The sequence below is a fragment of the Salvelinus fontinalis genome, chromosome 14 (assembly GCF_029448725.1).
Source record: "Salvelinus fontinalis isolate EN_2023a chromosome 14, ASM2944872v1, whole genome shotgun sequence".
In the NCBI taxonomy this organism is placed as follows: domain Eukaryota; kingdom Metazoa; phylum Chordata; class Actinopteri; order Salmoniformes; family Salmonidae; genus Salvelinus; species Salvelinus fontinalis.
The window spans coordinates 8,010,589-8,033,454 of record NC_074678.1 but is presented as its reverse complement, the minus strand read 5'-3'; the positions used below and the strand labels follow the sequence as shown (position 1 = coordinate 8,033,454).

Here is a 22,866-nt window from a genome sequence, read left to right as displayed (position 1 = left end):
GTGTTTTGTGTAGGCGTGATGGTTTGATAAACATGTAAAAAATCTCCCTCGGACAAGGTGACTCTTTTCAATATATTCAGCTCTATTTACTCTCAGATTCAAAAATGCTAATTAGCATCAAGACTACGAATTTCTGACAATTCCTGAACGTCATCTCTAGCTGACACCTTTGCTAACAGGTATTTTTATTTTAACCTTTTATTTAACTTGGCAAGCCAGTTAAGAACAAATTCTTATTTACAACGACGGCCAACCAAAACGCAAACAGGAATACAGGACAAAACACACTCCAAACCCTAACAACGCTGGGCCAATTGTGCACCGCCCTATGGGACTCCCAATCACGGCCGGTTGTGATACAGCCTGGAATCGAACCAGGGGACTGTAGTGACGCCTCGTGCACTGAGAGGCAGTGTCTTAGACCGCTGCGCCACTCGGGAGTATTGTACCAATTTAGCCTACGTATTCACGCCAGGGTAAGCCTACACGAAACACAGCCCTTATTTTACCACAGCCCTTATTTTAACACAGCCCTTATTTTAAGTGTTTCTAAAATCCCCTACGGGAAAAATAAATGGTGGGGGGGGGAAAATATTTTCTTGTTTGTCCTCTAGGTTTTATGGGTATTATGACTCATACTGTGGACTCATTATTTGTAAAAAATGATGACACTTTGTGATATGAGTTGATATAAATTGTTATTTATTAAGAAAAAAAGAGTCAATCTAATCCACATGAATAAATAATGATACATTTTACAGTAGTGTTGGGATAAGTCTAAACACGAGAACACAGATGTTTGAGCAGGGAGATCTAAGCAGGAGATACTAACAGATAGTTTGCTAAGTCAGGTAAAACACTGCAGGCGATGTAATTTTGGGGCAAACCCATGGATGACATGGCATGGTATAATGAATGTTTGTAGCCCTGGGCTGTGTGTGTGTGTGTGTGTAGTGTGCGTGGCACTGAGTAAATATAGTCAATACCAGTGGCTTTAGACACAACATGGAAACAAGCGTGCACTCATTATCCTTTGTCTCGCACGTTGGACATCAATAACAACACAGAGATAAAGCTCTACCTCTTGGTAGGTGACGAGCATCCGTCGACTTCGATTTCTCAGGTTTTTTCTTTGGGAATAAGAACGTCTACACATAACATAGTTTCACAGGACATCACAATGTCAACTGTACCCACTGATGCACGTTTCTGTAGTTAGTTTTCCTGTAGCTGGGTTCCTCAACTCTACCACGGTTGTTTCTGTAGTTAGTTTTACTGTAGATGGGTTTCTCAACTCTACATTTACATTACATTTACATTTAAGTCATTTACCAGACGCTCTTATCCAGAGCGACTTACAAATTGGAAAGTTCATACATATTCATCCTGGTCCCCCAGTGGGAAATGAACCCACAACCCTGGCGTTGCAAGCGCCATGCTCTACCAACTGAGCCTACACGGGACCACACGGGACCCACTCTACCATATGTACATCGTTGTTTCTGTAGTTAGTTTTACTGTAGCTGGGTTTCTCAACTCTACCATATGTACAGTCGTGGCCAAAAGTTGAGAATGACACAAATATTAATTTTCACAAAGTCTGCTGCCTCAGTTTGTATGATGGCAATTTGCATATACTCCAGAATGTTATGAAGAGTGATCAGATGAATTACAATTAATTACAAAGTCCCTCTTTGCCATGCAAATGAACTGAATCCCCAAAAAACATTTCCACTGCATTTCAGCCCTGCCACAAAAGGACCAGCTGACATCATGTCAGTGATTCTCTCGTTAACACAGGTGTGAGTGTTGATGAGGACAAAGCTGGAGATCACTCTGTCATGCTGATTGAGTTCGAATAACAGACTGGAAGCTTCAAAAGGACGGTGGTGCTTGGAATCATTGTTCTTCCTCTGTCAACCATGGTTACCTGCAAGGAAACACGTGCCGTCATCATTGCTTGCACAAAAGGGCTTCACAGGCAAGGATATTGCTGCCAGTAAGATTGCACCTAAATCAACCATTTATCGGATCATCAAGAACTTCAAGGAGAGCGGTTCAATTGTTGTGAAGAAGGCGTCGGGGAACCCAAGAAAGTCCAGCAAGCGCCAGGACCGTCTCCTAAAGTTGATTCAGCTGCGGGATCGGGGATCTTTTGGAGGATGGCCTGGTGTCAAGAAGGGCAGCAAAGAAGCCACTTCTCTCCAGGAAAAACATCAGGGACAGACTGATATTCTGCAAAAGGTACAGGGATTGGACTGCTGAGGACTGGGGTAAAGTCATTTTCTCTGATGAATTCCCTTTCCGATTGTTTGGGGCATCCGGAAAAAAGCTTGTCCGGAGAAGACAAGGTGAGCGCTACCATCAGTCCTGCGTCATGCCAACAATAAAGCATCCTGAGACCATTCATGTGTGGGGTTGCTTCTCAGCCAAGGGAATGAGCTCACTCACAATTTTGCCTAAGAACACAGCCATGAATAAAGAATGGTACCAACACATCCTCCGAGAGCAACTTCTCCCAACCATCCAGGAACAGTTTGGTGACGAACAATGCCTTTTCCAGCATGATGGAGCACCTTGCCATGAGGCAAAAGTGATGACTAAGTGGCTCGGGGAACAAAACATCGATATTTTGTCTCCATGGCCAGGAAACTCCCCAGACCTTAATCCCATTGAGAACTTGTGGTCAATCCTCAAGATGCGGATGGACAAACAAAACCCCACAAATTCTGACAAACTCCAAGCATTGATTATGCAAGACTGGGCTGCCATCAGTCAGGATGTGGCCCAGAAGTTAATTGACAGCATGCCAGGGCGGATTGCAGAGGTCTTGAAAAAGAAGAGTCAACACTGCAAATCTAGACCCTTTGTATCAACTTCATGTAATTGTCAATAAAAGCCTTTGACACTTCTGAAATGCTTGTAATTATACTTCAGTATTCCATAGTAACGTCTGACAGAAATATCTTAAGACACTGAAGCAGCAAACTTTGTGGAAATTAATATTTGTGTCATTCTCAAAACTTTTGGCCACGACTGTACATGGTTGTTTCTGTAGTTAGTTTTCCTGTAGCTGGGTTTCTCAACTCTACCACGGTTGTTTCTGTAGTTAGTTTTCCTGTAGCTGGGTTTCTCAACTCTACCACTGTTGTTTCTGTAGTTAGTTTTACTGTAGATGGGTTTCTCAACTCTACCATATGTACATCATTGTTTCTGTAGTTAGTTTTCCTGTAGCTGGGTTTCTCAACTCTACCATGGTTGTTTATTTAGTTAGTTTTCCTGTAGCTGGGTTTCTCAACTCTACCATGGTTGTTTCTGTAGTTAGTTTTACTGTAGCTGGGTTTCTCAACTCTACATCTCAGTGGAGTTTTTTTGCGACAACTGTGGGCGGAGTCGCTGTCGGTCGATACAAGGAAACAGTCTGTGGTTGTATTGGATAAAGGTTTTATTAAAAAGTACGGATATCAGCAAACAAAGAAAGGCACACAGCTACAAACAGCTACAGAGGACAAACATAGGTACACGGTAGGGGTTTAAGAAAGGCAGCTACAGAGGACAAACAGGTACAAGATAGGGGTTTAAGAAAGGCAGTAACTGAGGACAAACATAGGTACACGGTAAGGAATTAAGAAAGGAAGCTACAGAGGACAAACACAGGTACAATGTAAGGAATTAAGAAAGGCAGCTACAGAGGACAAACATAGGTACAAGGTAAGGAATTAAGAAAGGCAGCTACAGAGGACAAACATAGGTACACGGTAAGGAATTAAGAAAGGCAGCTACAGAGGACAAACATAGGTACACGGTAAGGAAATAAGAAAGGCGGCTACAGAGGACAAACATAGGTACACGGTAAAGAATTAACTTCTTGTGGCTGCAGGGGTAGTATTGAGTAGCTTGGATGAAAGGTGCACAGAGGTGCCCAGAGTAAACGGCTTGCTCCTCAGTCATAGTTGCTAATATATGCATATTATTATTAGTATTGGATAGAAAACACTCTGAAGTTTCTAAAACTGTTTGAGTATAACAGAACTCATATGGCAGGCAAAAACCTGAGAAAAAATCCAAACAGGAAGTGGAAATTATTAGGCTGGTCGATTTTCAACCAAGATCCCATTGAAATTACAGCAAGATATGAATGACGGCTTCCACTAGATGTCAACAGTCTGTAGAACTTTGTCTGATGACTCTACTGTGAAGGGGGGCCGAATGAGAGGACAATTAGTCACGTCTGCCATAAGGTGACCATTCTTTGACCATGCGCGTTCACATGAGGGAGCTCCGTTCCATCGCTCATCTGAAGTCAATGTAATTCTCCGGTTGGAACGTTATTCAAGATTTATGTTAACAACATTCTAAAGATTGATTCAATACATCGTTTGACATGTTTCTACTGACTGTTACGGAATTTTTGGACATTTCGTTAGGTTTTAGTGAACACGCTTCGTGACTTTGGAATTGTTTACCAAACGCGCTAACAAAAGTAGCTAATTGGACATAAATAACAGACATTATCGAACAAATCAAGCATTTATTGTGGACCTGGGATTCCTGGGAGTGCATTCTGATGAAGATCGTCAAAGGTAAGGGAATATTTATCATGTAATTTCTGGTTTCTGTTGACTCCAACATGGCGGCTAATTTGACTATTGTTCTGAACGCCGTCTCAGATTATTGCATGGTTTGCTTTTTCCGTAAAGTCTTTTTGAAATCTGACCCAGCGGTTGCCTTAAGGAGAGGTATATCTATAATTCCATGTGTATAACTTGTATTATCATCTACATTTATGATGAGTATTTCTGTTGAATGATGTGGCTAATCACTGGATGTTTTTGGAACTAGTGAACGTAACGCGCCAATGTAAACTCAGATTTTTTTATATGAACTTGTTCAAACAAAACATACATGTATTGTGTAACATGAAGTCTTATGAGTGTCATCTGATGAAGATCAAAGGTTATTGATTCATTTTATCTCTATTTGTGCTTTTTGTGACTGCTATCTTTGGCTGGCAAAATGACTGTGTTTGTCTGTGATTTGGCGGTGAGCTAAAATAATCGTTTGTGGTGCTTTCGCTGAAAATCCTATTTGAAATCAGACACTTGGTGGGATTAACAACAAGATTACCTTTAAAATGGTATAAGATACATGTATGTTTGAGGAATTTTAATTATGAGATTTCTGTTGTTTGAATTTGGCGCCCTGCACTTTCACTGGCTGTTGTCATATCGATCCCGTTAACGGGATTGCAGCCATAAGAAGTTTTAAGAAAGGCAGCTACAGAGGACAAACATAGGTACACGGTAAGCAATTTAAAAAGGCGGCTACAGAGGACAAACATAGGTACACGGTAAGGAATTTAAAAAGGCAGCTACAGAGGACAAACATAGGTACACGGTAAGGAATTTAAAAAGGCAGCTACAGAGGACAAACATAGGTACACGGTAAGGAATTTAAAAAGGCGGCTACAGAGGACAAACATAGGTACACGGTAAGGAATTTAAAAAGGCAGCTACAGAGGACAAACATAGGTACACGGTAAGGAATTTAAAAAGACAGCTACAGAGGACAAACATAGGTACACGGTAAGGAATTTAAAAAGGCAGCTACAGAGGACAAACATAGGTACACGGTAAGGAATTTAAAAAGACAGCTACAGAGGACAAACATAGGTACACGGTAAGGGTTTAATCGACTGACAGCCACTCGTTGGAGGTACAGTCTGCCCACAGTTGTCTCCGCTCGACTCCGTTGATGTGATGTGCATCGTGGAGTTGAGAAAAACTTGGCTTACAATAGTCACTGGATTTCAGTCACATTCGCAAACCAACACACTCACTTTAAAGCGTATAATAAATTGATTTGTATTCTTATTCTCCTATTTCTTAAATGGCTTTTAAATGCAATGTTATCAGACATTCTGATTAATAGCAGCAGTCCTCTATACATTGCTAGACGATTAAACGTAGCTTTTACACTAAAGTGTATCGACTTGTATGTTGTACTAAGTTTTCATTACAAATAATCAAGCAAAATCCTTGATGGAATCTGGATGACGCTAGACGGGGTAAAATAACACTTCGGCTCTCTTTTTTGGTGAAAAACTATGAGAACGTTTGAGATACTAACCAGTATATTTTAGCAGCACTAACTTCACAGCCTTCTCATTGAGTCTCAGTCATCTGTGGCATCTTCTTCGACGTCGCTCTCAGGTGAGCTCCTGTGTCTGTACTCTGTGGTGTTAGACAGGTGTTTCCAAGCTACGTCCTTCTGGTTACTGGTACCTGTGCTGTTGGAGCGGCCTAGCCGGGCCAAAGCCTGGTGTTTTCCTGAGGTCTTCTCCCTGTCCTCCTGGACCTCTGCTAAGCCCCCCTGGGCCCTCTCAGACCCCTGATGGTGGAGGTCATGCCTCAGGTTCTCCAGGTTGAGGGCCCAGGGGCCTAGCTTCTGCCAGTTGACCCTCTGGAAGGCCATGATGCAGTGAAGATTCCCACCCACCTGCCAGGAGAGAAGAGGTTCATGTCAGAAATGCGGTACAGACCCACAAATGGTACCTTCAACTTTTACATTTTTAACATAACTATAAAAACTGAGAAGAGGAGAGGTTCACGTCAGAAATGCTGTACTCATGCTAGAGCTCTGCTACCGGAGCCCAATGGGCCCCCGACATTACGCATTGGGTTAGAGTAGAGCCTGTTAAATTTTTCATCAATAACTAGGGTACGGCAGGGCTTGGGTATCACTAGCATTTTGAAGCTGAGCCGTTTGCTCGTGCTCTGCAGTACATATCTGACTACGATCATCACATGGTGCCCGGAAGTGTGCTTCAACTAAATACAAGACAGGAGAGATTATTTCACAGAAAATAATAATAATATATAATATTCCTTGAGTTTGTCTGAGTTTAGAGTGATGAAAAGTAACTAAACAGCTCTCTCTCGTTTCGTCATTGAGCAGAGCAGCGCAAGCCGTAGCCGTTGCTATGGTCACTCACAGACTCAGAGCCACCATGAGCAGAGTGCAGCATGCAGAGCGAACAGCGTGGCAGGAAGCGAGTGACAGACAGAGGAGCAACTCATGGATTTACTTACAAAGGAAGTTATTTCTGATTTCGGGCAGGGCCTTAAAATTTGGCAAAAGCAATCAGGCAGGGTAGGGTCTGAATGTCACGGGCATGGGCTCGAACTCATCCTCATCCCATTGTTAGCATAACTGGTACCCTAACAACTAACAGAACTATAAAATGAAAAGGAAAACCTTTTTGGTTTTACGGCACTGAATTCCCCTCTCCGTGTGACGAATATCAAGGTATTCTGGATTTTGTGTGTTGAGATCTGTGGCGATATCCGCCCACCTGAAGACAACCGCAAGTTACAGAAGAGAAAAAGTTATCAACTAAGACATGGTACAAGAACAGAAAAATACTGTATATCATTTGTTGGAAACAAGTCAGAAAAAGATCATACTTTTTACAGTGAATAGCAGGGTGTTTCCTGCTTGGTTCACCAATCAGAATCCAGTGTTCCAGTTCATTAGTTGGTAATGTACCCCTTAGAAGTAAACAAGAAGAACAAGTTAACAAGGTACGTGGATGACAGAGGGAGTGACGTGGTTGACAGCTGGAGTGACGCGGATGACAGCGGGAGTGACGCGGATGACAGCGGGAGTGACGTGGTTGACAGCGGGAGTGACGTGGTTGACAGCGGGAGTGACGCGGATGACAGCGGGAGTGACGTGGATGACAGCGGGAGTGACGTGGTTGACAGCGGGAGTTACGCGGATGACAGCGGGAGTTACGTGGATGACAGTAAGAGTTACGTGGTTGACAGCGGGAGTGACGTGGTTGACAGCGGGAGTGACGTGGTTGACAGTAAGAGTTACGTGGTTGACAGTAAGAGTTACGTGGTTGACAGTAAGAGTTACGTGGTTGACAGTAAGAGTGACGCGGATGACAGCGGGAGTGACGCGGATGACAGCAAGAGTTACGTGGTTGACAGCAAGAGTTACGTGGTTGACAGCGGGAGTTACATGGATGACAGCGGGAGTGATGTGGTTGACAGCGGGAGTTACGTGGTTGACAGTAAGAGTTACGTGGTTGACAGTAAGAGTGACGCGGATGACAGCGGGAGTGACGCGGATGACAGCAAGAGTTACGTGGTTGACAGCAAGAGTTACGTGGTTGACAGCGGGAGTTACGTGGTTGACAGCGGGAGTGACGTGGTTGACAGCGGGAGTGACGTGGTTGACAGCGGGAGTTACGTGGATGACAGCGGGAGTGACGTGGATGACAGCGGGAGTGACGTGGTTGACAGCGGGAGTGACGTGGCTGACAGCGGGAGTGACGTGGTTGACAGCGGGAGTGACGGGGTTGACAGCGGGAGTTACGTGGTTGACAGCGGGAGTTACGTGGTTGACAGCGGGAGTTACGCGGTTGACAGCGGGAGTTACGCGGTTGACAGCGGGAGTTACGCGGATGACAGCGGGAGTGACGCGGTTGACAGCGGGAGTGACGTGGATGACAGCGGGAGTGACGTGGTTGACAGCGGGAGTTACGTGGTTGACAGCGGGAGTTACGTGGTTGACAGCGGGAGTTACGCGGTTGACAGGAAGAGTGACGTGGATGACAGGAAGAGTGACGTGGATGACAGCGGGAGTTACGCGGATGACAGCGGGAGTGACGTGGTTGACAGCGGGAGTGACGTGGATGACAGCGGGAGTTACGTGGATGACAACGGGAGTGACGTGGATGACAACGGGAGTGACGTGGTTGACAGCGGGAGTTACGCGGTTGACAGCGGGAGTTACGTGGTTGACAGGAGGAGTGACGTGGATGACAGCGGGAGTGACGCGGATGACAGCGGGAGTGACGTGGATGACAGCGGGAGTGACGTGGATGACAGCGGGAGTGACGTGGATGACAGCGGGAGTGACGTGGATGACAGCGGGAGTGACGTGGATGACAGCGGGAGTTACGTGGATGACAGCGGGAGTGACGTGGATGACAGCGGGAGTGACGTGGATGACAGCGGGAGTGACGCGGATGACAGCGGGAGTGACGCGGATGACAGCGGGAGTGACGCGGTTGACAGCGGGAGTTACGTGGTTGACAGCGGGAGTTACGTGGATGACAGCGGGAGTGACGCGGATGACAGCGGGAGTGACGCGGATGACAGCGGGAGTTACGTGGATGACAGCGGGAGTTACGTGGATGACAGCGGGAGTTACGCGGATGACAGCGGGAGTTACGCGGATGACAGCGGGAGTTACGCAGATGACAGCGGGAGTTACGCGGATGACAGCGGGAGTTACGCAGATGACAGCGGGAGTTACGCAGATGACAGCGGGAGTTACGCGGATGACAGCGGGAGTTACGCGGATGACAGCGGGAGTTACGCAGATGACAGCGGGAGTGACGTGGTTGACTGCAAGAGTTACGTGGTTGACAATAAGATAAAATGATTAGTAATTCGAAAATAATAAAAATGTAATGAAATACATCCACAGTTAGGCCTAAACGATGACCTGTTAGAGAGTAAATGCACACAGAGATAATATCAGAGAGATGTACCTGTAGGCTTTGGCTGCTTTGAAAGGTGTGGCCTCGAAGCCCACGGGACAGAAGTAGTGGTTCTGACAGTGGTAAATGTAGGCCATGGTTTCATCTCTTAAGCCCTGGGTCAACTTCAACAACGCCCCCTCAGCTGCAACAGGAAGGACAAATACTCAAATATACTGAATGTTAAAAACACAATCACGCAGACAGTCTGTACATTTACATTTAAGTCATTTAGCTGACGCTCTTATCCAGAGAGACTTACAAGTACATACATTCATAGTTTTTTTGTACTGGTCCCCCCGTGGGAATCGAACCCACAACCCTGGCGTTGCACGCGCCATGCTCTACCAACTGAGCCACACGGGGCTGTACTACTGTATGCTTTTCCATCTATTCAGTTTCATTGTCAAACCAAGCTATTTCTTTATATAACAGACAAACTGGAGGACAAACTGAAGTCAAGGCCAGCCCCAAGCCACAAATTTGCTGGATTGACTGCCATTTGAACACATTTTTTACTCTTTGTATTGCCAAGCTGAGGCCAGCTTGTTACATCATCGCCAGTTTGTTAGTAGAGAGGGTAGAAAAGAGGAGAGTAGACAAACTCACCAGTCTCTCCTGCTGTCTTGTGTTTCCCGTGGGGTTTGTACAGAATATAGGAACATCCTCGGACACGGAAATTGTCATTGATTTGCCTGAACCATCTGTCCACAAAGATTTAAAAAAAAAATTTAAAAAAAATCTGCATCTTGTTTCTAATGTGAAAACGCAAAAAAGTATTTCTGAGTACTGCACCTCATCAGGGTAGCGTTGCCTGTAAAGGGACCAAACTTGATCTCCTCAAAAGGAGGCTGGAAGCCTAGGATCTGAAGAGCCCCCTCTTGGGAGATGGGTGGGAGACTGAAAATACACACATAGCAATCAAATAGCTGTTATTCCTCTTATTTGTGACACATTAAACACATGTAGTACACGCTATAGTGTGGTGGAAACATTTGTCTTGGTGTGTGCAGATCTCTTTTGTATTACCTATATAACAAGTATAAAAGATGGGAGTCTGTTCCCCCAACGAGCGGTGATCCCATTGTCACACGTACAGAGCTACAGACGACGATAAAAATGCATACCTCCCTGCTCCTAGTGTGCTGTACAGAAAGTTCCAGCAGGAAACTAATGAAGATATCCCACATGACGTCTTGTACTGGGGACGGCTGATACAGTACCTAGGGAACGGAGGGAGAGAGAGAGAGAGAGAGAGAGAGAGAGACAGAGAGAGAGACAGAGAGACAGAGACAGAGACAGAGAGACAGAGACAGAGACAGAGAGACAGAGAGACAGAGACAGAGAGACAGAGACACAGAGAGACAGAGACAGAGAGAGAGAGAGAGAGAGAGAGAGAGAGAGAGAGAGAGAGAGAGAGAGACAGAGACAGAGACAGAGACAGAGACAGAGACAGAGACAGAGAGACAGAGACAGAGACAGAGACAGAGACAGAGACAGAGACAGAGAGAGAGAGAGAGAGAGACAGAGAGAGAGAGAGACAGAGACAGAGACAGAGAGACAGAGACAGAGAGACAGAGACAGAGAGACAGAGAGAGAGAGAGAGAGAGAGAGAGAGAGAGAGAGAGAGAGAAGCATGAAACTAATGAATGCCTCCTCCACTTGCAGTAGTTTCTGGCTCTGTCCGAAATGGCACCAAATTCCCTATATAGTGCACTAGTTTTAACCAGAGCTCTATTGGATAGTAGTGCACTAGTTTTAACCAGAGCTCTATTGGATAGTAGTGCACTAGTTTTAACCAGAGCCCTATTGGATAGTAGTGCACTAGTTTTAACCAGAGCTCTATTGGATAGTAGTGCACTAGTTTTAACCAGAGCCCTATTGGGTAGCAGTGTACTAGTTTTAACCAGAGCCCTATTGGGTAGTAGTGCACTAGTTTTAACCAGAGCCCTATTGGATAGTAGTGCACTAGTTTTACCCAGAGCCCTATTGGATAGTAGTGCACTAGTTTTAACCAGAGCCCTATTGGATAGTAGTGCACTAGTTTTAAACAGAGCCCTATTGGATAGTAGTGCACTAGTTTTAACCAGAGCCCTATTGGATAGTAGTGCACTAGTTTTAACTAGAGCCCTATTGGATAGTAGTGCACTAGTTTTAACCAGAGCCCTATTGGATAGTAGTGCACTAGTTTTAACCAGAGCCCTATTGGATAGTAGTGCACTAGTTTTAACCAGAGCCCTATTGGATAGTAGTGCACTAGTTTTAACCAGAGCCCTATTGGGTAACAGTGCACTAGTTTTAACCAGAGCCCTATTGGATAACAGTGCACTAGTTTTAACCAGAGCCCTATTGGATAGTAGTGCACTAGTTTTAACCAGAGCCCTATTGGATAGTAGTGCACTAGTTTTAACCAGAACCCTATTGGATAGTAGTGCACTAGTTTTAACCAGAGCCCTATTGGATAGTAGTGCACTAGTTTTAACCAGAGCCCTATTGGATAGTAGTGTACTAGTTTTAACCAGAGCCCTATTGGGTAGTAGTGTACTAGTTTTAACCAGAGCCCTATTGGGTAGTAGTGCACTAGTTTTAACCAGAGCCCTATTGGGTAGTAGTGCACTAGTTTTAACCAGAGCCCTATTGGGTAGTAGTGTACTAGTTTTAACCAGAGCCCTATTGGGTAGTAGTGCACTAGTTTTAACCAGAGCCCTATTGGGTAGTAGTGCACTAGTTTTAACCAGAGCCCTATTGGATAGCAGTGCACTAGTTTTAACCAGAGCCCTATTGGATAGTAGTGCACTAGATTTAACCAGAGCCCTATTGGGTAGTAGTGCACTAGTATTAACCAGAGCCCTATTGGGTAGTAGTGCACTAGTTTTACCCAGAGCCATTTGGGATCCAACCCACTGTTATCATATCAGTGGTTAATACGGTATAACAAGCTCTGTGATAGGTCTATCAGTGGTTAATACGGTATAACAAGCTCTGTGATAGGTCTATCTGTAGTTAATACGGTATAACAAGCTCTGTGATAGGTCTATCAGTAGTTAATACGGTATAACAAGCTCTGTGATAGGTCTATCAGTAGTTAATACGGTATAACAAGCTCTGTGATAGGTCTATCAGTAGTTAATACGGTATAACAAGCTCTGTGATAGGTCTATCAGTGGTTAATACGGTATAACAAGCTCTGTGATAGGTCTATCAGTAGTTAATACGGTATAACAAGCTCTGTGATAGGTCTATCAGTAGTTAATACGGTATAACAAGCTCTGTGATAGGTCTATCAGTAGTTAATACGGTATAACAAGCTCTGTGATAGGTCTATCAGTAGTTAATACGGTATAACAAGCTCTGTGATAGGTCTATCAGTAGTTAATACGGTATAACAAGCTCTGTGATAGGTCTATCAGTGGTTAATACGGTATAACAAGCTCTGTGATAGGTCTATCAGTAGTTAATACGGAATAACAAGCTCTGTGATAGGTCTATCAGTAGTTAATACGGTATAACAAGCTCTGTGATAGGTCTATCAGTGGTTAATACGGTATAACAAGCTCTGTGATAGGTCTATCAGTAGTTAATACGGTATAACAAGCTCTGTGATAGGTCTATCAGTAGTTAATACGGTATAACAAGCTCTGTGATAGGTCTATCAGTAGTTAATACGGTATAACAAGCTCTGTGATAGGTCTATCAGTAGTTAATACGGTATAACAAGCTCTGTGATAGGTCTATCAGTAGTTAATACGGTATAACAAGCTCTGTGATAGGTCTATCAGTAGTTAATACGGTATAACAAGCTCTGTGATAGGTCTATCAGTGGTTAATACGGTATAACAAGCTCTGTGATAGGTCTATCAGTAGTTAATACGGTATAACAAGCTCTGTGATAGGTCTATCAGTAGTTAATACGGTATAACAAGCTCTGTGATAGGTCTATCAGTAGTTAATACGGTATAACAAGCTCTGTGATAGGTCTATCAGTAGTTAATACGGTATAACAAGCTCTGTGATAGGTCTATCAGTAGTTAATACGGTATAACAAGCTCTGTGATAGGTCTATCAGTAGTTAATACGGTATAACAAGCTCTGTGATAGGTCTATCAGTAGTTAATACGGTATAACAAGCTCTGTGATAGGTCTATCAGTAGTTAATACGGAATAACAAGCTTTGTGATAGGTCTATCAGTGGTTAATACGGTATAACAAGCTCTGTGATAGGTCTATCAGTAGTTAATACGGTATAACAAGCTCTGTGATAGGTCTATCAGTAGTTAATACGGTATAACAAGCTCTGTGATAGGTCTATCAGTAGTTAATACGGAATAACAAGCTTTGTGATAGGTCTATCAGTGGTTAATACGGTATAACAAGCTCTGTGATAGGTCTATCAGTAGTTAATACGGTATAACAAGCTCTGTGATAGGTCTATCAGTAGTTAATACGGTATAACAAGCTCTGTGATAGGTCTATCAGTAGTTAATACGGTATAACAAGCTCTGTGATAGGTCTATCAGTAGTTAATACGGTATAACAAGCTCTGTGATAGGTCTATCAGTAGTTAATACGGTATAACAAGCTCTGTGATAGGTCTATCAGTAGTTAATACGGTATAACAAGCTCTGTGATAGGTCTATCAGTAGTTAATACGGTATAACAAGCTCTGTGATAGGTCTATCAGTAGTTAATACGGTATAACAAGCTCTGTGATAGGTCTATCAGTAGTTAATACGGAATAACAAGCTTTGTGATAGGTCTATCAGTGGTTAATACGGTATAACAAGCTCTGTGATAGGTCTATCAGTAGTTAATACGGTATAACAAGCTCTGTGATAGGTCTATCAGTAGTTAATACGGTATAACAAGCTCTGTGATAGGTCTATCAGTAGTTAATACGGTATAACAAGCTCTGTGATAGGTCTATCAGTAGTTAATACGGTATAACAAGCTCTGTGATAGGTCTATCAGTAGTTAATACGGTATAACAAGCTCTGTGATAGGTCTATCTGTAGTTAATACGGTATAACAAGCTCTGTGATAGGTCTATCAGTAGTTAATACGGTATAACAAGCTCTGTGATAGGTCTATCAGTAGTTAATACGGTATAACAAGCTCTGTGATAGGTCTATCAGTAGTTAATACGGTATAACAAGCTCTGTGATAGGTCTATCAGTAGTTAATACGGTATAACAAGCTCTGTGATAGGTCTATCAGTAGTTAATACGGTATAACAAGCTCTGTGATAGGTCTATCTGTAGTTAATACGGTATAACAAGCTCTGTGATAGGTCTATCAGTAGTTAATACGGTATAACAAGCTCTGTGATAGGTCTATCAGTAGTTAATACGGTATAACAAGCTCTGTGATAGGTCTATCAGTAGTTAATACGGTATAACAAGCTCTGTGATAGGTCTATCAGTAGTTAATACGGTATAACAAGCTCTGTGATAGGTCTATCAGTAGTTAATACGGTATAACTAGGAGCTAGTTACAGAAATCTTTGCTACGGTACATCAAAAGCAATTTAAAAGTAATTCTCCGATAAAATAAACATCAGTCTTACTTCTAAACTTAGCTAGAGCTGTTTTTACGGTCATTTTTATAACTCCTACACTTGATGCTAGCTAGCTAGGCTAACGTTGGCTAAGATAGCTAAATATTACAGCAAAAAAACATTAGCTTGCTGCCAAAGAGCTCGCTAAGACAATGCATATAAAGTATATACTTAAGCAATAAGGCACGAGGGGGCGTGGTATATGGCCAATATATCACAAACCCTTATTGCTATTACAAACTGGTTACCAACGTAATTAGAGCAATAAAAATAAATGTTTTGTCATACCCGTGGTATACGGTCTGATATACAATGGCTGTCAGCCAATCAGCATTCAGGGCAGGGACCCCCCCCCCAGTAAATAATACAGTATAATGAGCTGTGTGCTACCTCAGTAATAGTTAATACAGTATAATGAGCTGCGTACTACCTCAGTAGTAGTTAATACAGTATAATGAGCTGTGTGTTACCTCAGTAATAGTTAATACAGTATAATGAGCTGTGTGCTACCTCAGTAATAGTTAATACAGTATAATGAGCTGTGTGCTACCTCAGTAGTAGTTAATACAGTATAATGAGCTGTGTGCTACCTCAGTAGTAGTTAATACAGTATAATGAGCTGTGTGCTACCTCAGTAGTAGTTAATACAGTATAATGAGCTGTGTGCTACCTCAGTAGTAGTTCATACAGTATAATGAGCTGTGTGCTACCTCAGTAGTAGTTAATACAGTATAATGAGCTGTGTGCTACCTCAGTAGTAGTTAATACAGTATAATGAGCTGTGTGCTACCTCAGTAGTAGTTAATACAGTATAATGAGCTGTGTGTTACCTCAGTAGTAGTTAATACAGTATAATGAGCTGTGTGCTACCTCAGTAGTAGTTAATACAGTATAATGAGCTGTGTGCTACCTCAGTAGTAGTTAATACAGTATAATGAGCTGTGTGCTACCTCAGTAGTAGTTAATACAGTATAATGAGCTATGCTACCTCAGTAGTAGTTAATACAGTATAATGAGCTGTGTTACCTCAGTAGTAGTTAATACAGTATAATGAGCTGTGTGCTACCTCAGTAGTAGTTAATACAGTATAATGAGCTGTGTGCTACCTCAGTAGTAGTTAATACAGTATAATGAGCTGTGTGCTACCTCAGTAGTAGTTAATACAGTATAATGAGCTGTGTGCTACCTCAGTAGTAGTTAATACAGTATAATGAGCTGTGTGCTACCTCAGTAGTAGTTAATACAGTATAATGAGCTGTGTTACCTCAGTAGTAGTTAATACAGTATAATGAGCTGTGTGTTACCTCAGTAGTAGTTAATACAGTATAATGAGCTGTGTGCTACCTCAGTAGTAGTTAATACAGTATAATGAGCTGTGTGCTACCTCAGTAGTAGTTAATACAGTATAATGAGCTGTGTGCTACCTCAGTAGTAGTTAATACAGTATAATGAGCTGTGTGCTACCTCAGTAGTAGTTAATACAGTATAATGAGCTGTGTGTTATATTACCATCTCCTGAGGTCCAGGACTTTTCTCTGTTTGATCTCATCCTGCGAGGCGTGGAGAGGAAGGTCCTGCAGGTTCCTACTGCCCCCTGAAGACTTCATCTTCTTAGTACCGACTCTCTTTATGTTGCCTGAAAATAGGACACAAATGTAAAGTAAGCGCTCATACAGACAGAAACAAAAAGTAGGCTATATCTGTCAAGCGCTCACACAGACAGAATCAAAAGTAGACTATATCTGTCAAGCGCTCACACAGACAGAAACAAAAGTAGACTATATCTGTCAAGCGCTCACACAGACGGAAACAAAAGTAGACTATATCTGTCAAGCGCTCACACAGACAGAATCAAAAGTAGACTATATCTGTCAAGCGCTCACACAGACAGAAACAAAAGTAGACTATATCTGTCAAGCGCTCACACAGACAAAAACAAAAGTAGACTATATCTGTCAAGCGCTCACACAGACAGAATCAAAAGTAGACTATATCTGTCAAGCGCTCACACAGACAGACACAAAAAGTAGGCTATATCTGTCAAGCGCTCACACAGACAGAAACAAAAGTAGACTATATCTGTCAAGCGCTCATACAGACAGAATCAAAAGTAGACTATATCTGTCAAGCGCTCACACAGACAGACACAAAAAGTAGGCTATATCTGTCAAGCGCTCACACAGACAGAAACTAGGTCTGAATATAATCAAGCGCTCACACAGACAGAATCAAAAGTAGACTATATCTGTCAAGCGCTCACACAGACAGAAACAAAAGTAGACTATATCTGTCAAGCGCTCACACAGACAGAATCAAAAGTAGACTATATCTGTCAAGCGCTCACACAGACAGACACAAAAAGTAGGCTATATCTGTCAAGCGCTGACACAGACAGAAACAAAAGTAGACTATATCTGTCAAGCGCTCATACAGACAGAATCAAAAGTAGACTATATCTGTCAAGCGCTCACACAGACGGAAACAAAAAGTAGGCTATATCTGTCAAGCGCTCACACAGACAGAAACAAAAGTAGACTATATCTGTCAAGCGCTCATACAGACAGAATCAAAAAGTAGACTATATCTGTCAAGCGCTCATCGGGGCTAGGTCTGAATATAATCAAGCAGTGTGGCGTACTAATGCTTTTCTTTGTTGTCGAGGTCCTAAAATTCTAATTGTTTCACATTAATTGTTTTACATGAATCCACTCTGTGTGAAATAATAAGGGTTGACATGATTTTTTAATGACTAACCCTTCCTCTGTCCCCCACACATACAACATCTGTAAGTATTGAATTTCAAGTACAGATTCAACTACAAAGACCAGGGAGCTTTTTTCAAAAGCCTCATAAAGAAGGGCAGTGATTGGTAGATGAGTATCTATAACAAAATCAGATATTGAGTATATTTTTACGCCTGGTCCAGTTAATAATTATGCTGTGGATGATGTATTTAACCACACAGTCACGTCAAAGGTACAGTCGTCTGTCTGAACTGAGCTGCAGGACAGGAAGGAAACTGCTCAGCTGATGTCACAATGAGGCCATTGGTGATTTTAAAACTGCTACGAAGTTGTGAAAGGAGAAATGGATCAGCTACATTATTGTGTCTCCATTAATAACGACCTAAATGATTGAAAAGCCGAATAAAACTATTCCAAGACATGAATCCTGTATGAAACAAGGCACTAAAGTAATACTGCAAAAAAATTCAGTAAGGAATACACTTTGCAAAGCATAAAGTAAATGTAAAGCCTAACGTTTGGGGTAAATCCAATACAACACGTCACTGAGTAACTGCCTCCTTATTTTCAAGCATGGTGGTGGCTGCACCATGGTATGGGTATACTTGTCATTAGCAAAGACTGGGGCGTTTTTCAGGATGAAAATAAATGGAGCTAAGCACATACAAAATCCTAGAGGAAAACCTGCTTCAGTATGCTTTACACCAGACAATGGGAGAGGAATTAAACCTTTCAGCAGGTCAATAACCTACAACACAAGGCCAAATCTACACTGGAGTTGCTAACCAAGACAGTGAATGTTCCTCAATTCTGAGTGGCCAAGTTACAGGTTTTGACTTAAATCTCCTTGAAATCTATAGCAAGACTTGAAAATTGCTGTCGAGCCATTATCCCCAACACCATCACAGAGCTTGAAGTATTTAGAAAAGAATACTGGGTAAATATTGCACAATCCAGTTGTGAAAAGCTCTTAAGAGACTTACCAAAGAACACTAACAGATGTAATCGTTGCCAAAGGTGTTTCTAACATGTATTTACTCAGGGGGTGTGAATACTGACCTAATTAAGGTATATTAAATGTTTTATTTTTTCATTCATCTTAAAATAATGTTAGGATTTTACTTCTACATTACAAGAGTATTTTGTGTAGCTCACTGACAACAAAATGACAGTTTAATCCCACTTTGTAACACAATAAAATGTGAAGAAATCCAAGAGGGGTGAATACTTACGATACCCACTGTACCAACAGATGGTCTGAACACCAGTTACTGGCACATATTTCTTAGTAACAGATGAATCAGCATGAGAATAATACTAAGTAATTCATAGCATATCTATGAGACTAAAAATATACTGTAAATTATGTCTCCAAAAACAAGCAGAACCCCTGTTTTACACTGTATTGGATTTAGGTTATTGATCTTGCTTACTTGTCCTGGGCTTTCGAATTAGCACAGCGTCAAAGTTAGTGGTATCAATCTCCCAAGCCAGGATAGGCTTGGTGTTGCTGCAGGACACTCCCTCCATATCAAAGTCTTCGTCTGAGGCCTCCTCTACACCTGCATGCTGCCCCTGACCCTGAGACAGGTCCACAGTGTTGGACTTCACTAATGGGGCCCCGCTGCCATCCTGCTTGCTGTGGGCCACCTCCCTGGGGGTGCTGGGGAGCCGGTAGAGAGAGGCAGCCTGGTTGAGGAGGGCGTAGTCTGAGCAGACCGTGTAGAACTTCTCTCTGGAGTGAGTGACGGGGCAGGTCCATGGGAGCTGGATCTCAGCGCTGGAGGCTCTCCGGGTCCTCAGGGAGTCTCGGGTGAGAGTGGTCAGCATGCCGCGTTGCGCATCCTCTCTGTCCGGGGGCGGGGGTCGCTGGGACAAGGGCGTAGCCTGGTCGCCTGGCTGACTCCCAGATACATTAGGTCCTGAACTATCCCCACTGTTAGGCATTGAAGAGAGGACTGGGATGTTGGATGAGAGAATTGTTTAAAAGTTGAAGTGGTTGGTCTGTTTAGAGGGGTGGGTTGTCATCTATGCTGCAGAAAGGATTAAACATATATATTTATTAAAACTTCAAATTGGGTTAAAAGATATCGACCAGGAATTTTGTTTTTTGCCCTATAAAGGTAAAGTGTTGAAAGGTAACTAATAGTCAGTAACTAAAATAGAGTTTAAGGTATCCCAAAGGCCAGCAGATGGCGATGTTGAGTAATTTAATCTTACCATCCAGATGGAATATATGCAGCTGCCTATGCACTCGTATCCCCCATGGACTGGTTTTTACATTAAACATTCTCCATTCAGGCTGTAAGGGTGTAACTTTCCTCCTTAACACAATTGAATGATGAGAAGGTCGATGAAGGGGGGGGGAAAAAATGGAATTTACATACTTTTTTATGAAACACTAGTTTCCACCACCATGCTAAAGTGGCTAATGCTACTTCCTGATGTTGCGTATCGTGTTCAGCCAATCAGACCAGGGGTGGGGGAAAAAAACAGACTGCTGCAACCTGATTGGCTAAATGAGATATGCAACATCCGGGTCTAACATTAGCTACTCTAGCCTGGTGGTGGAAACTGGTGCTTCATAAAGAAAGAATGGGGTCTCCTGAGTGGTACAGCGGTCTAACGCACTACATGTCAGTGTTGAGGCTTCACTACAACCTGGAGTTCGACACCAGTCTGTGTCACAGCCGGCCGTGACCGGGAGTCCCATAAGGTGCCGCACAATTGGCCCAGCGTCGTCTGGGTTAGGGGAGGGTTTGGCCGTGGGGCTTTCCTTGGCTCATCGCGCTCTAGCGATTCCTTGTGGCGGGCCGGGCACGTGCAAGCTGACTTCAGTCATCAGTTGAACAGTGTTTCCTCCGACACATTGGTGCGGCTGGCTTCCTGGTTAAGAAGCAGTGTGGTTCAGCGGGTGATGTTTCGGAGGACGCATGATACGTCCTTCGCCACTCCCGAGCCCGTTGGAGAGTTGCAATGAGACAAGATCGTAACTACCAATTGGATATCACTTTTTTTTTACGCCTTACCACCATTAAATCTAGTTAAGGAGGAAAGGGACACCTTTGAAGCCTCAATGGAAAATGTTTTATGTACAACCCGGTTAGGTGCGTTCCCATTGAATGAATGGTAAGATGAAACGACTCAATATCGTCATCTGCCGGCCTTTAGGCTAACTTTACGGCAAGCCGTGATATTAATTCAACCACAACCTGATCAATCTACAGTAGCATGAACACTTGATAAGGATAATGTATTGGACATTGAGTACAAACACACTTAGGAGTGGTGTAAATGTAAATGTTTTTACATTACCCGGCCGTTCAATCATAGAGCCAAAGATAAGAATATTTATTTTGCGCCCACTAGGCTAGACTGCCATCACCATCACCACCTGTCATCTCAGAAGATGGCAGCAAAACATGCAGTATCATCGGACACTCTAAAATATGCTCGCAATAAACCTGTAAAATTTGGTACACATACCTTGCATTGTGTCGTGGATTTTTTACTTGGTAGTTAACTAGGTAGCCACATAGTATGGATTTCTCCTGTTGGGATAAATACGCTGTTGTATATTGACGTCCTCCTCCTTCCGCTGTACAGTAATGATAAGCTAACCCATTACGTAACTAGGGGGTGCTCAACCGTAATCTTCCACAAGATATTCTCACAGTTCTAAATTAACGCTTTGCTAAATAAAATAAAAACTGGAAGTTTAAAATTGTTAACCTTATAGGGATTTCACATCACTGATCCTATTTATTCCTCATATACACAAATTAGTCGGCGTTCACGAAGGATCATCAACCCCTAGCCAGCCATCCGGCTTTCTTTAACCAATCAGAATAAGCCCTTTGCCTGTGTAAAGTGGGGTGCACTTGATTTAGCTCGCTGGTATGGAACGCCGTTTAACACTATTTGAAACGTCAAATAAGCTTGTTGACCAACCAGGACCTGAATATGACTCTCACGTCATGTAATCATTTAATACGTTCATTCATTGTTTATGTAATTATTACACATTGATTACACTATCACTCGTATTTCATATGTCACAACGATTTACGGATACGTGTGCTATGATGCCGGTAAAGTTTGGTCTCGCTCACCGGCCGGTGGCGCAAGACAGCAGACACACTTCTCCAAGCTATGGACGGTGCTGGTTATAAAAAGCTAGCTAGCTGATGGACACAAACAATGTTCTTCCCCAAAAACATAGCAAAACGACATGATCTGTTTCAGCAGCTATAGTTAGCTAGCTAACATCATCTAAAATACCCCTTATTTATAAAACAGTTCTAATTTGATTAATAGTCAGACCACACCTATGTGAAGCTAGCCACAATAAGGATTAGCCTAAATAGTGAAATTTGCTGTTCGCCTTAAATTTAAAAACAAAAAATGTTTTATATAAAAATATATATATTATTTGAACCTTAATTTAACTAGGCAAGTCAGTTAAGAACAAATTATTAGTTACAATGACGACCTACCCCGGACGACGTTGGACCAATTGTGCGTCCCCTCATGTCTAATTGAAAGTGTTGCAAATGAATACGAATAGTGGAATCATGCCTTAATCGAATAGGAATGTTATATAAATTCAACAAAAGACAAGAAATTGTTAATTTGACAAAAATCTGTTGCAATCACACTGTGGATGTATTAGACTTTAGAATTGCATTGTGGGCATATTTATTTCACTTTACAGCCTTATCTATGGATTGTGGATCAATGACATTGGGTATCAGTCTACTCAGTGACACCCACAAAACATTCGTTTCATAGCTCTTATTGCGGGACTCTGAAACCACTGTGAATTGAGCCACATTTATTGTACCTGTCAACCTACTATGTGTATTGAACACTATTCCAGAGAAAAAAAACATACTAAGTGTATGTTTTGGAGTCTGACAACTCTGAGGAGGACTTTCCCACAGTCAAAGTCACACAATAAGAGCTACGACGCTAATATTTGCGTAAAAAGTTGCGTTCTGTGAGTGTTACCG

The 22,866-nt window shown here is 42.6% G+C and overlaps 1 protein-coding gene across 3 annotated transcripts; it reads right to left on the bottom strand.

Annotated features, from left to right (window-relative positions):
• Positions 1-681: 681 nt before the first annotated feature.
• Positions 682-22,405, bottom strand: LOC129869453 (basic immunoglobulin-like variable motif-containing protein). 3 transcript variants are annotated; one of them, XM_055943886.1, is made up of 10 exons: positions 22,351-22,405; positions 19,288-19,887; positions 16,620-16,746; positions 10,684-10,779; positions 10,352-10,456; positions 10,166-10,260; positions 9,569-9,701; positions 7,467-7,550; positions 7,258-7,354; positions 682-6,498 (listed from the first exon to the last, which is right to left on the bottom strand). In XM_055943886.1, exons 2-10 carry the CDS (start codon positions 19,799-19,801, stop codon positions 6,175-6,177), a joined length of 1,575 nt encoding a protein of 524 aa, XP_055799861.1. In that variant the 5' UTR covers positions 19,802-19,887; positions 22,351-22,405; the 3' UTR covers positions 682-6,174. The 3 variants fall into 3 exon arrangements, with proteins under 3 accessions (XP_055799861.1, XP_055799862.1, XP_055799860.1); XM_055943887.1 differs by lacking the exon at positions 22,351-22,405 and adding an exon at positions 21,341-21,715 and having other exon boundaries at positions 19,288-19,882; XM_055943885.1 differs by lacking the exon at positions 22,351-22,405 and adding an exon at positions 21,341-21,714.
• Between the last annotated feature and the right edge of the window lie 461 nt (positions 22,406-22,866).

Bases quoted from the DNA above. Each gene is read 5' to 3' on its own strand.
- LOC129869453 (XM_055943886.1), bottom strand. From the start codon at position 19,801: ATGCCTAACAGTGGGGATAGTTCAGGACCTAATGTATCTGGGAGTCAG. The intron at 10,261-10,351 runs GTGCAGTACTCA...CTTTGTGGACAG, and splicing joins GGCAACGCTACCCTGATGAG to ATGGTTCAGGCAAATCAATG. The intron at 9,702-10,165 runs GTGAGTTTGTCT...TTCCTGTTGCAG, and splicing joins CAAGACAGCAGGAGAGACTG to CTGAGGGGGCGTTGTTGAAG.